This window comes from Struthio camelus, chromosome Z (assembly GCF_040807025.1).
Source record: "Struthio camelus isolate bStrCam1 chromosome Z, bStrCam1.hap1, whole genome shotgun sequence".
Lineage (NCBI taxonomy): Eukaryota > Metazoa > Chordata > Aves > Struthioniformes > Struthionidae > Struthio > Struthio camelus.
This window is the reverse complement of record NC_090982.1, coordinates 32,467,405-32,481,850: the sequence shown is the minus strand read 5'-3', so window position 1 is coordinate 32,481,850 and position 14,446 is coordinate 32,467,405. Positions and strand designations below refer to the sequence as shown.

The window sequence follows — 14,446 nt, the reverse complement described above, 5'->3', positions numbered from 1 at the left end:
GCAACACTAGAATTTATTTAGTTGTAGCCTACTGGATTTTGAAAGCTGTTGCAAAAAAACTTAATTGCATCCACTGTTCATTAGATATATGGCACAGGGACGGGAAAACAGAACTAAGCACCCCCTGTCCCCAAAAGATGATCCCATCTACTTTTACAGGAAGCTCTAAGACTGCACCCTTTAATGTTTCTCAGACTAGTACCACGTACCTGCTGCCAGTAGGGTTTACCAAGTTTTGCATTACATGATTTGCGACTTGGGGTTTGGAAGGCCCTACAAACTAAGTCTGATAGAGATATTCAGGTGAAGTCAGTGATGGGAAGACAGGAAGGAGGATATGAGCAGTAGTACCAGGGAAGGACGTCTGGAAATTTAAGATATGAAGGAGCAACACAACAGGGTACAAATCAACATCTCTTGTTCCACAAGTGCAAGGCCTAGGTTCTGAGAGACAAACTTAGACAACGCTTGTTCCAGCGATTTAAAACATCACTACCCCAACTACCTGCTTCACATTCCTACTGTTCAAGACTGCACCGTGGAAAAGTCATCAAAGCACAACGAGGAGCAATACTTCTTTCAGTCAAATCTGTAGTTTTCCGTACCGGTGTTTAAGTGTTTGCCCCAAGAGGCTGGGCTGTGAACTGGAGCAGCTATGACATGGACACATATTCTGCTTACTGGTTCTCGGGTAAGCGGAGAGGTTGCAAAAACTCACAGCTGTTCTTTTAGTTAAGGAGTCAACACCCCAAAGGCTTAACTTTTAAGAAGATGAACTACCAGAATGAAACCGATTTATAATAGATACAGATACACAGGACTGAAGTAATCAAGATACCAGAACTTAACAAGTCACTACTTATCAGCTCAGCAGAGGTAACTTAAATCAAACCTCCACGAGAAAGTGCCTGCCCAAGACTGGGGAAATTATTAGCACTGAAAAGATTTACTGCTCACAGCCAGAATATATGTAATTGATTATATTAAGCGATAGGTATGACTATACATATATTAGAAAGAGTGGTCTCTTTCCTCTTTCTCTCCTGTTCAACCTAGCTGTACCACAACAGTTTGATCCGCACCAACCACTGTGGAACTCTAAAATAAAGTAGATCACTGCCCCACATCAATTGTTTTCTTTGGTCTAAAGAGGAAGGAAGGAAGGAAGGAAAAGAAAGAAAGATGATGCTTTTGTCCAATCTAAATACGGAGATCAGAAGATGACAAATGTAAGTGAGCAGAGAGGAAACTGGACTGGATTCAGAAAGCGTGTCTTTATCAGTACAATGCTTTCTGAACATTAAGTTCTCTGACTGAACATGATTTTAATCTTAACAACGGACTGCAGTACTTGCCTACCAGTAACCTACATGGAGGACAACCTTAATGAAGTCCACACTCTACACTTAGGAGTTTACATACAGATACCTCTCCAAAAGAGTAAGATTTATTGGACAGATATGCCAATTTTTCTTTTGAAGATTTTCTTTACAAAACTGAAAAAGTGTAATATGAAATAAAGACTGATTAAAAAAACAGCACAACAGAGAACGTATCACATACTAACCTTGATCCAAGGATGAAGCAAACTGTCTTGGATAGTCATTCTCTTCCTTTAATGGGAGAAAAGATATAACTGTTTCAGGTACTAAAAAATATGTAAAATACATAATACTGTATATTTAATAAACTAACATTGCAAATATCATGTAATTTGAAACACTATAGATATTTCAGGGTGCAACAGCACATATACAAGAAGAAAAATAACTCACTTTGGATCCTTGACTAGAAGTCTTCGTATAAAATCTTTAGCTAGGGCACTAGTACTACTGAAGAATTCTTCCTCAAACTCATAGTTCACAGCAGACACGTTTGCCAATGTTTCCTGTTTAGTTTCTCCTAGAAATGGCGATGCACCACTTAGACTGCAGAGAGAAAGAACATTCCTCTCATTACATGCTTTAATATTGCTGTTTCAAATGCCTATGATCAAATAAAGGCAGGTGAATATATTTTTTTTCTACTTTAGAACTGCAAACATATTTTGAAGAAGATTTGATCTAATAGCACAAAAAGCTTCACTGTAATTTCAGAGAATGTTGATTAAAATAAAGCCTCTAAGGAATATCGCCTAAAGACCTGAATCCAGCTTCCCATGCTATCTAATGGCTGTTCTTTCAGTAATTATACTATTGCTTTTACGATTACTCAACTTGAATTATCATGTGCAAACCGAATGGTTTGATTTGCACAGAACTTTTATCATTAAAATCATACAACTGAAACCCCAGAGAACAGAATTAGAATAAAAAATTAGTATTTCTAAAGAATCACCTGTAGATTTTGGTACTTACAGAATGTAAGTTATTACACCAATACTCCTGGAGTGAAAAAGAAAAAAAAAGAGGAGGGGGAGAAAGGGGGAGAGGGGGAGGAAGGAGAGGGGGAGGGGGAGAGAGAGAGAGAGAGAGAGAGAGAGAGAGAGAGAAACAGAAAGAAGACAAAAAATGGTTAGAACTTCAGAATAATTATTCTGAGAGATTTATCTCAAAAAAGATCCAATACTTGCCACATATCTGCTTCAAGACCAAGAGGCTCATAGTTTACTATTTCAGGTGCTGAAGGAGAAAAAACAAAAATCAGTATACAATCAAGGAACAGATCTATGTCACTCTGACCATGTATGTCTGCCAAGATGGTGGCAGATAAAAATAACTTCAATGCAAGTCTAAGCTATTTGTGAACATTATAAATTGTTCTATTAAATTTCAAAATGTCACAAACTGCACATAAATTATGTAAACAGTAACTCAGGCAAAAAAAGCTAAGCTAGACATACCATTTCATAGACTGAAAAAGAGTAGTCTGAAGAAAGAACCGTACTCTTACCAACAAACTCTGGTGTTCCAAAGATATTTTTGAACTCATTTCCAAAGTCAATTTTGTGTGCTAAACCGAAGTCAATAATCTTGATTCGAGGCTTTGGTACATTCCTGTCCAGCAACATTATGTTTTCAGGCTTTGAGATGAAGGAAGGCAAAGAAGAAGAGTGAAGAGATTATATGCAGGTAAAAAAATATCTGATACATACAGTACCCTAAAGCACTGAGCCCTTGCTCAGGGTCTACTTCAGACTCTTGATCTGTGTCTGCAGCAAATTAAAAAAATCCTGTCATTTGCCTAACATGACCTAACATGCTAGAAATTAAGTACAATAAATTAGGATTTCATATTGATGACCTACTCCTGTGATTTCCCTGGGGCTGAGATTTTACCGCTTGTAAATATAACTGCTGCACTTTTCATGTGGACTAAGTGAGCTGAAACACATCCTATCACATCCGTAAGCTGGCATGCCCTGAAGAGCACTTAGAGCTACAGGTGTCCTGCTCATATTGTTAAAGAGGACTTCCAGAGCCACTAAGAACATCAGTATCATCATTCTTTTACTTCTCTATACCTCAGACATAACGGCTGCTGTGCAGGTAAATGGCAAAAGTAATTTTCTTCCTTCCCTCCCTACATTTCTATTGCATGCTTTTATCATTTTTGCTGCATATTTTAATTTGCATATTCTTATCATCAGATGTAAGGTACAGATACAATGGCAAAAATTTACACCTCATATTGTGAGGAAATACTAAAAGCATATTCTTCTATTTTCACAACCCATTTCTCTTAATAACCACCTTATAAACACCAAATAAATTATTTTATGTGGTGAGATTGGAAAAGGTATGTTTAGATTGAAAAACATTCTCTTCTCTACCTCACTCCCGAACACAGCACTCCTTTTAGAGCTCCACTCCAATATAATAGTAATAATGCCTCCTTTTCCCATCATAGACATAGCTGCCGAGTTCAGCAGACTTCAGCAAACGTTCAGCTGCCGTCCCACATTAAGACGGCAAAGCTATCCAAAAATCTTACATATGAAAACATTCAATATTTTGAAACTAAACAAAAAAGCACTGAGTTCAGATACAAAAGATCTCTTTCCATTGCCAAAATGATGCAAGTTTTATTTGAAACTAAGTTTTTCTTAAGAAAAAAAAGAAAAGAGATGTTCTGCAAGAATCTTTTCAGGCAATTTCATTTTATTTCAGTTTACTACCTATAGATAACTTTCAAGTGAACATAGGATCCATATAACAGCAAAAAAACCCCAAACAAACAGCAACAAAAACACTTCCCCCAAAACTGAGAAAAGGTATGCTATTCAGAACGTTGCATCCAGATCCCATCCACATTTCACACAGTCCTAAACAATTTTTATTTCAATACGGCTTCCTCAGAAGGGTCTCATTTTGTTCAAAGTTGCCCTCTTCCACATGGAAACAGATGGAAACTACTCATGGTTCAACAACCTCTTTTCAATGGCTGAATTTTCCCCTGTCTACGTAAGCTAGCAAAACAAAACTACAGTCAAGATCTGCATCATGGTATACTTCCGGTTGGTGTTGTAATGACTTAAAGGGATGCGGCTTGCAGTTGTCTACAGTTTTCAATCTGATAACATACCTTAAGATCAAAGTGAGCAATTTGCAGGGAATGGAGATACTGAACACCATTAAGTATTTGTTTGAGAAATTCTGTGGCTTCCTCTTCCGTGAGAGATTCTTTTTCAGCTAAGAAGTCAAAGAGCTCTCCACCTGCAACACTTGGAGAACATAAGGAGAGTTACTGACAAGCTTCCTTTACCTACTGGTTCTTTTTAGCTTAACTGGTCTCATAGCAACCTGGAAAAGGATCCAGATGCTTTTAATTCCATCAATATCAAATCAGAAGATGAAAATCACATAACTGAATACCTGAAACAGTCAGTAACTCTGCCTCTCTTTTTCTGGAGAGGGGAAAGATTACAATACAGAAATCTTGTTTTCAAAAAGGAAACCTAAAAAACAAAACAAAACAAAAAACCCACAACCCCCCCCCAACAACACAAACAACCAAACTCCAAAAAATCCCCCAAACTCTCAACTCCTCTAAAACACAACCTAAATTTAAATGAAAAAAAAAAAATCTCTATATGCACATTTAAAAGAATAACATTACATGTGAATGAGTGTACTCAAAACAGTAATGTAGCTGAACATCTAGAAAAACAAAACATGAACTGGCTCATACTACCAGTAAAACATGAGATACGTTTTTTATGCATTGGGAAACAGAAAAGCTTAAGCTTACTTTGAAATAAATACTAGTTGCTGTCCTACTATGCAGTTTCTAAACTCCCTGAGGTGTTGAACTGTTTGAAAATATACTGCAATCTTTAAAATAGCATGTTATGTCCATCATGTATGTTGCATCTGGACTTAAAATTATCATACCTTTCCTACAGTGAAAAAACAACTACTGCCTTTAAGACCACTTAAAGCAAGCCTTTTAGCTGCACAGGCAGAAGTAAGAGCCTAACAACTGAAGAGGGTGCGTAAGCATTACCCAGATTTTGGAGGAGGCCTGCATTTGAGGGAGAGGAATAAACTGAAGATGACCTTCTTCTCAGCTCAGCCAGTTGTCTGGCAGGAGTGATTATTATTATCAGCAGGGCAAAGACTCACAGCATTTTAGTAAACAAGAAACACGATCTCTAATTTTTCTTAAAAAATACCCCAAATCTCATGCAGTCTTCCCTCAACTTAAAGACATGTTGAGATCACTGCCTAGTCTGTCAACCTGTTCTTCCTGTTAACGAAAATAGCATTATTACCTACAGATGTGTTGGAGACTGCACAGATAGTCATATTATTCCCCACCTTTTGCATTGTATTGATATGTAAAAAAATTCATAAAGTACTCCCTAATAGATGTTCACTTTCTGTAGGAAAAGAAGAATCTGTTCATGATAAGTTCTGATTATGAAAAACAATGGGATTAACATATAAAAACAGCTAAACGCTCTGGGCAAGTTTCTGGAAATACGTTTGACTTGCTTTGTTATGTCTACTGTTCCAGAGACCTAATCTGCGTTGCTGTAATGCACACTGCAGGCAAAGTGTATTTTAAGGAGTTCCTGGAGCTTTCATTCAGTTGCCTAGAAGATAACAAGGGTATTGTTTTTAGTTTTATTTGTGCTGTTGTATTCTTTTCTTCATGAAAGCAATTACTGAAACAAAGTGCCATTAAATGTAAGAATTACAGCCTGGAAGGGAGAAAGGTCATTTTAATCATCCCTTTCTGCTTTAGAAGCATTACAATGGAATTCCAATAGATTAAATATAGTTCATTATTTTACCACAGATGCTGGTCAGTACGATCTTACAAATGGATGCACATGTGTATTATCTCCTGCTTTGCTTCTCACTGAAAAGAGCAAAAGGTTTTCAGGCTAAGGTCTGCACCTCTGCAGCGCTTCCTGATGACAAACAAAACTGGCCAGTGACACAGTGCCACTGACTCCTCGTTTCCAGTTCCCGGCCTAAGCGACTTCTAAATTACATAGAACTCGTTTCCAAACGTTTATTAACGCAGGTAGACGTTTGCTGTGGTTGCCATAAGGATGTTAATCAGAGTAAATCCATGTCATACAATGCAAATGGACTCTGGCTACTTCTCAAGCCAGCGACCAGCTGTGACAGCACTCACAGCAAAACTAAGCACCTTTATAAGCTCAGGTTCAGCAGTGAACTAACTTTCATACAGGTTTTAGTAAGCAGGCAGAGCAGCTGTACCTACCCACAAACGCTGTGCAGCTGACCCCCCAGCTGAGGACGAGAAGGGGGCTGAAAGACTGCAACAAACATATGCTTACTCCCTCTGTTTTTATATAGGTCATCCATCTTGTGATAGAGGTTGTCATCTCTGTTTACGCTTAAAGCATTCATAGCTCATCACAAACATAATAGAAGTGCTCAAAGGATGCATTTTCAGCAACGGCTGCTTGCAGCATCATGTTGTCCATTTTGTAGGCTAAATCGGACTATGAAGGTGTCATACAGAATGAACCTGCTTTAAAACTATTATTATCTTGCACTTATTTCATTTGGCATTCACAGCCTCTGTAAAACTTACTAGCCACCCATAGCAACAGATTACACACGTTTCTTCTAGAGCTGAAAGACATTTAATTTAATACCCAGGGTTAGTTATTTTCAATATACCTAACAAAGAAACATAACTGTATTTGTGTAAAATGGAAAAAGCCTCTTCATCCTCAGTTTCTTATCTGCAACCATTTTCTTTCATGCAATTTCACATCCTGAAAGTATAGACCACATGAAGTTACAAGTCTGATAAACATGTTTTCACGTATCTCAGATATGCCACCCTTGTTAACAGTTAATTACTTGCATGAGAGAGCATACAGCTCTTCTCTAGAAAAGAGCGCTATCTTAACAGATCATGCAAATAGAGTCAGCTTTAGGAACTGCTGAGTGCTATTCTCCTGTCTTGCCAAAGGTTTGCTTAGTGATGTTCCCTCTATAATTATTTCACAGACTTTATAACAGCGTGAAATAAAATATTACTTGTATTTCACAGGTAATACATCTAATATCTAATAAAGCTAGACACTGAGGTCCGGAGAGGCTAACAGACAAAAAACAAAAACAAACAAGTACAAACAAACAAAAACCCCACCCAACTATTACAGTCTCTTGAAAATTGAGAGTTAGGTATCAAAGCTACTTGATTTTTCCAAAGTGCCAATGTGCTTCTTTAGTACTATGGCCCTAAGTTACTCTGCAGTCTTTTAAGCAGTATCTGATTAAGAAGGGACTGGATCTAACACACCCAGACCATAATTCCAGAACCACGTGCACCTCTGATCTAAGGGATCTGAGCGTACCCCTTCATACTAAACATCTTACCCTTAACTGCCTGGAATACACAGTTTCAGCTCATAGACCAGGCCATTACAACTTTTACAGTTGCTAATGTCTCAGCTGGTGGGAGTGGGTTCAGCACCTCACATTTTTCCCTTTGGGATTTCTGATTGTTGGTAAGTATGGTGCCCAAATAGCTTGCTTAGAACAAGTAATGTTTAATCTTACCAGTACAGAAATAAAGCACAAGAGAAATAGGGTTTTACAACAACGATGACTGAAATGGTAAACTAACAAACAAGGCAATCCAGACACTTAGAAAAGCCCTGCTACCCAGGAAGGCCTCCCTACTTCAGACTGTACCCATGGATCCCATCTTACTTTGTCCCCGTATGGGAAAACCCGCGACCCACACCCTTACAAGAGCTCAGTAACGAACATATTGTTTCATAGCTTCCTTTAACATTTATCAGAACACTGCTTATTCTGCTACCTTCCTGTGGACTCTGGTCAGGCCTTGATATTCAACTGTATCACTTTAGGTATACAGAAAACCATTGTACGGCTACAGGGTAATTACTTCAAACAAGTCACAGAGAACTGATACAGGTCCACCTCAAATATCATTTACAAGCGAAGTTTCAATTCCACAATTCATTCACTGGATGGCAATGCCCTCAAATCAGTCACGAGAGTCTACTTCCACAGACTTCACAAAAACTGAGGCCATAACAAGTCACTAGATGATCCAGATTGGACTTGAAATACTATAGATCATCAAATAACTTATATTCAGCAATTAAAGATACTAACTATGTAAGATACTTCAGCCCTCAAAAATCTCCTGAAAAACTGTTGTGTTTTCAAGTCTAGTCTTGTGTTTCAGCTAGGACAATACAGTCCCACACTAAATAAAGGCAGCACATTTTATTATCTCATGCTCAGCTTCAGAGGTGAAACTGGAAGGCAAAACTCCAACAGAAGACCTCGCTGCAGCAACATACCTATGGCATGGGTATGTTTATCTCAAGCACAGCAGCGGTCTTAATTCAAAGTAGAAGGGGAAGAAAATTCCACGTATCAGCCCCTAAAAGTGATTTTTTTTTTTTTTTAAATTCTAGCTTCTTCTCCAAAGTACACTAATTCTAGCTTCATTACAATGCCCCAGTATTGTTTACAAATTCACAAAAAAAAAATTTGCTTGGAGGCTGCTGGTGCATGAAAGCCCTGTTTACATCTGGCTGAAACCAGATCATTCAACAAGTTTCCCTAAAACAGCCTGAATCATACAACCTCGCTTTCAACTTATCTTTAAGAAGGAAAGCTCACTGCAGAGACCCTTGGTACTTCACAGATTACTGCCAACCATTACCCAGATAAAAAAAATAATTACTTCCTGAAGGGAGTTACGTGCAATAGGTTCACCAAGCACTACTGTGTCTTTCTCTGGATCATTTTAAAGCATCTATACCCCGTACCTCTCTAGAAGTGCACAGCTCTTCTCAACTTCTCAGTTTGCTAGTAAGGAATTACCAGATGTTTCTGAGCAATTCATTTGTGAGAGTTTACACAACTCTGATATGCAGATTGCTAAAAATTAACCAATGGGCAACAAACTATAACCACTCAGATTAATAGAGGAACTTGACTGAAGTCAAGTCACATCTAAATTCCATTACTGCTGCAAAACCTTCATATTCACTGTCACATAATGCCGGCCGCTGAAGCGCTGTCTTTAATGTTCCTGTATAAAACCCTTCTGCTTACTTTTAAACTAAAAACATTTTGAAGTCACAGTACTTTGCTCATATATTAGACTCAAAACAAACAAAAGAAGAAGTAGTGACTGATCGAGGTAACATCTTGATCCTAAGAAGACGACTTCAGTAGTATGTATATCACAAAACAGAAAGCAATAGAGGTCGAGTAATTATTTTCACTGTCACGATGTGACTTCATTTCAAGCTGCCTACATGCAGTAGAGCACGTATTTAAACAAACAAAAAAAATCTAACAACCATGCCTTTGAAAATATTTTGTATAATCATTTTCACTAAAATTATGTTGCTTTCCTCATAGTTCTAGGTAGAGGTGCTACTTTCCGGAATTGCTGCAAATAAAATAAAGCCTCAGATCAGCTGCATTATTATAAAATGTAGCAGCAATAAAAGCATTTCCTAGCCTTCCCAAAGGAAAACCAACAGATGTGTCTGCAACCCACATATTTCCCTCTGGGAAAGGAAATATATCACACCTGTGGAGAAAGGATTTCTGCATAGTGCTCTTGCCAGTTGTCAGGCCTTCTTAACCATGATACGGAACTAATGCCCAGCTCCCAGAGGAGGTCATTATGGGAACCTACACCGGGAACTTGGACCCAATTAACCTCCACAACCAGTGGTGTCACCTCCTAATGACTCAGTCACATGCTATGTTGATCATGCTGCTCATATAGTAATAACATCTAAATGATAATTAATGATTATCTAAGCTTTTCTGGTGAATTTAAAAAATAATAAAAAACAAAAAAAAACATACACAAACCCACCACACAAGCAAAACATCCTCTCAGCCAAAAAGGCTTGTTTGAACAAACTTAACCTCAGAAGTTTAAACTTACTAGATTTAATCAGCCTTGTTTAGATTTCAAAACAGCAAGGACTGGAAAAGTCGAAGAAAATTCTGGAGGCAATTTATTCAAATTTTTGTAAGAAGATTCAATTTGATAAATTATCTGAATAGTTTTCTATTTTAGGCTATCACCGGTCTTGTCTAATCCAAAAATTTACTCTGTCAACTTGCAGAAGAAAAATGGTTTCCTTTAGGATTTTTTCAGTTGAATGGCTCTCATGTGAGAGCTCACAGTATTTCAAAAACGAAGTTGTCAGCCCAAGACCAATGTGAAATATTGCTACTTCCATTTTATAGATCTTTACATCCACTTCATTTAACAGCCTTTGTGAATCACGCAGTTGCCAACCCACTCCTCTGAAGTTTACCAAATATTCTGAAAGAGCAGCACAGGAGTTGCTTGCTTTTCCAGTAACCTACCCACTCAATATTGTACTTAATTCTTCTATATCTAGCTACCAGAAAAATTAAGGCATGTCACAGCATCCCTACTCCTTGGCATTTTCATTTGTCCAGCTTCTCCTAGACAGACCAACTGTTGTGAATCCCTTTCTTTAGGGCACCTAAATTCTCCCCAAATATTCAACAAGAAGCTCCGGCATCAAAACGCCCAGAGGAACATAGGCACCAAAAGTTGGACTCGGATTTTAAAAAGTTAATTTTCACCTAAGAAGGATACCTGAAAACTCACCCAAAGGGGGGGTGGTATTCAGGTTTTCACTATTGAAGTTCTTTTTTTTTTTAATGGGGCTATTATTTTCTCCTGGTTATGGTCTATTTTGGTTGACATTATGGAGGTACTGAAAGGAGGCAACTCTGTTCCTGAGACGTCTGGATGCACAGGACTAAATTCTAAAGTACACAAGAGCTAACTTTTTAAAAGTACAACCACTTGTAAGGTAATGTGATTCTCCTCTTTCTCTGCTGCAACTTTTAAAGCATTTTTCCTTTATTATTTTTAAAAACAGATATCTATCATTCAGAAATATGCTACAAAAGCTAATGGACTTAAATTAAGAGTTATAATTCAAAACTGAACATATGTTTGAGGAGAAAAGCACAAATACACAATCCTATCCATAACTTTCTAGTGAAAGGAATCAGCTGTTGTGATCGCGCTGTTTGAAAAGGTGGGAACGCCTGCATTATGTTTTAACATTCTAAACAACTATCTCATTTAGGACGAAGGTATTAATTCTTTGGAGTTGCACCCAGAAACCATTACCAAGGCTCTACTAAGCACCACATAGTGAGCACATTCTGTGGGTGTACAGTTTAAATGAAGACATCAGAAAGTAGAAGGAAAAACAAAGGAAAAGAGACTGAGATTTTGTGTATTGAAGGTTACTATCTGGTCAGTGAAAAGGGAAACAAGAAGGTGCAGAGCAGGCTGGAGGGCAGAAAATAACTTCTACTGTGCAGAGGCACCTGTTTCCTACAGTCTATGGAAGTCTGGTAAGCTAATGGTCTCAGTGAAGCTCACTGGAAAGAGCTTAGTATTGCTAACATGTAACAGTGACTAGCCGGCTGAGTGCTGCAGCTAGGCAGAAAATAACTATAAAATTCTGACTAGGGCCACTATAAAATTAACTATACACACACACACACACACACACACACTATAAAATTCTGACCAATTCAATTATTTGCATGACAGCATAAAAAGCAGAAATAAAAGTCTTATTGCTTTAAGTCAGATGAGGAAGAGATAGTTTTCCAGCTCACATTTAGTATGTGCAGCGTTCCTTGCAGGATGAAGAGAGAAACCAGAGAGTAGAAATGTTGAAAGTATTTTCAAATCAAGACGACATGTGCCACTAAGTGGACCTAGAAATATGAAAATATGTCTGCTTTCCTCAAATATAGCAACAGATTTTCAAAGTGAGTGTCTTAAAGGATATCTTATGCTTGCATGTGATTGCTCAGTCTTTTCACTAAACATCTGGTTTAAAAAGTTTCAGAAATTAAATGTTATGTGAATTTTATATAGGTCAATTTCCTGGCATAAGGTAGCCAAGAGAAAACCCTCCAACATGGATAAAGTTTTTGACATGCACGTCTGCTTTGCGCTCTGCGTTGAGAGGACAACGCCCCTGCAATAATTAATGAACTGCCCGCATATTCCCCTGTATGAAATATATTGCTGCCTTGAATATTTACATTGTAAGCTGACATAAATTTGCAATGAGCAAACAAAGTGAGAACTTGTATAGTCAGTTGCTCGTGGCTGAGAAACAGCATTAATAATGCATATAAATAAAAAGGGTAAATTTTTCACAAGAAGCTGGCATGCAATACTACAAACCATTTATGAACCAAGAGGTAAAAATCAATAGTTAGTAGGCAACAGAGACTGTGTATGTTAACTGCTATTGACAGCGACTAAAAGGACAGCTGTAGTGGCATGCCTTTTGTGGACAGCAGTATTCTTTAAAAAATACAAATCAGAAATTCTTTTCGTCATCACTGTTCAAATTATTACACTTGCTTACTAATATGAAAGTAGTGTTCCTTCTGGCATTTTTATTTTGTTATGATATTTTCACAGCAAGAATTTTGAGCTTTAATTTCTTTCTAAATGCAAGAAAAAAATCAGTTATACAATATCATATCTGTACATGATATGCTCTCTCATCTTACGGCCATAACTAAAAATACGTCTTAGGAAAAATGCAGTTTCTAAGATGAATTTAGTCATGGAAAGAAAACTTATTCAAGCTACGTTCTAATTAATAAGGAAAAGCCTCACTTAGGATGGATTCTGAGGACAGCAAAAGAGGTTATTTAATGAGGTTTCAGCACTATTACTTAACTGTTTCTTCTGTTTGAAATTGTTCTGTAAGAACAAAGAATGTCTAGGTAGTAGGCAAAATATGAATACCAGAACAGTAAAATAAAAAAGTGGAACACATATTTAAGAGCCTGTGATTAAAATAACATTCTTTTTGCCTTTTCAATAGCTTTACATATTATTGTAGTGTACCTGAAAATAATAAAAGTTGCCCTTACTGCAGCTAGTATATTCAGATTATGAAGTCATTGCTAGCATGTCACCTTTTCCATTTTGTCCCTCTTAACTAAATAAACGTTACCTTTGTGATATCACAATACATTTCTTCAATTTACAAGATTTGTATAGCAGTGTGGAGAAGTGAAAATGAGGATCCCCAACTGAAACTACAGGAGGATTGTTAACTAGGCAAAATAATTACCTGAACTACTATGCAAATAGTTTGCTGAGCTTCACATTTTGTCATAAGCAATGTTTCCTTCCATTAGATAAAGTCAGCAGGTGCATGCAGACGCACACAGCAACCTTGCAGCCGAAAGAGCTTCTATTCCATTTCAAATGTGACAGAGGGAAGACTGCCTCACTCTTCCTATTCCTGTCTGTGACTACCAAGTTTCCCTAAGAGAGTTCAGATGCTGGTCCAATTTCACCTGGATACACTAGAGAGCAGAAACACAGCATTGTAGTAGATTGATAATAAACACAATGAGGTTTCAGGCAGGAAAAACATTCCTTTTAAAAGCCTAAAATAATTCTGTGTGGCTGTATAAGCTTTCTGAAAGCTCAAAAATGTATTTTCTTAGTTCAAGTAAGAATTTAAGAACCTAAAATCTTAAGGATTTCTGTGTACCTAGATATAATCTTACTCATAGAATGGTAAGGTTTGCAAACGTTAGTGCTAATAACAAAGAACAAATTATTCTATTTTGAAACATATACTAGGAACTAGGTGAAATAAAACCATACAGAATTTGCACACATACTTTAGGAAAGTTAGGGCTTGTGCTTGCGAGTGAATCCACCAACACACCTATCTAGTGGACAGCTTGGGAATTATAAAAGACAGGAAGAGTGGGGGAGGGATCAAAGTTGACTAATTGCAGAAGGCATGAAGTTGCTTGATAGGAAGTACTGGCCCTGTTTAATGCTAAAATCTTTTTGCTAAAAACTCTGCTCTGCTCAGCGAAGAAAGACAGCCTCAGCATCAGTTTCATATATCAGTTTCACAGTCATACTGGATACATTTACACTCTGGACC

At 37.5% G+C, this 14,446-nt stretch overlaps 1 protein-coding gene across 1 annotated transcript in view; it reads right to left on the bottom strand.

Moving 5' to 3' along the window:
• Positions 1–14,446, bottom strand: part of LOC104143020 (death-associated protein kinase 1) — a 95,061-nt gene that overhangs the window by 33,729 nt on the left and 46,886 nt on the right. The window contains exons 4-9 of the mRNA XM_068927255.1: positions 4,525–4,663; positions 2,893–3,022; positions 2,573–2,621; positions 2,358–2,384; positions 1,776–1,928; positions 1,568–1,613 (exon numbers count right to left, since the gene is read on the bottom strand). Of these exons, the coding sequence (XP_068783356.1) occupies positions 1,568–1,613; positions 1,776–1,928; positions 2,358–2,384; positions 2,573–2,621; positions 2,893–3,022; positions 4,525–4,663 (544 nt within the window). The remainder of the gene's footprint in view (positions 1–1,567; positions 1,614–1,775; positions 1,929–2,357; positions 2,385–2,572; positions 2,622–2,892; positions 3,023–4,524; positions 4,664–14,446) is intronic.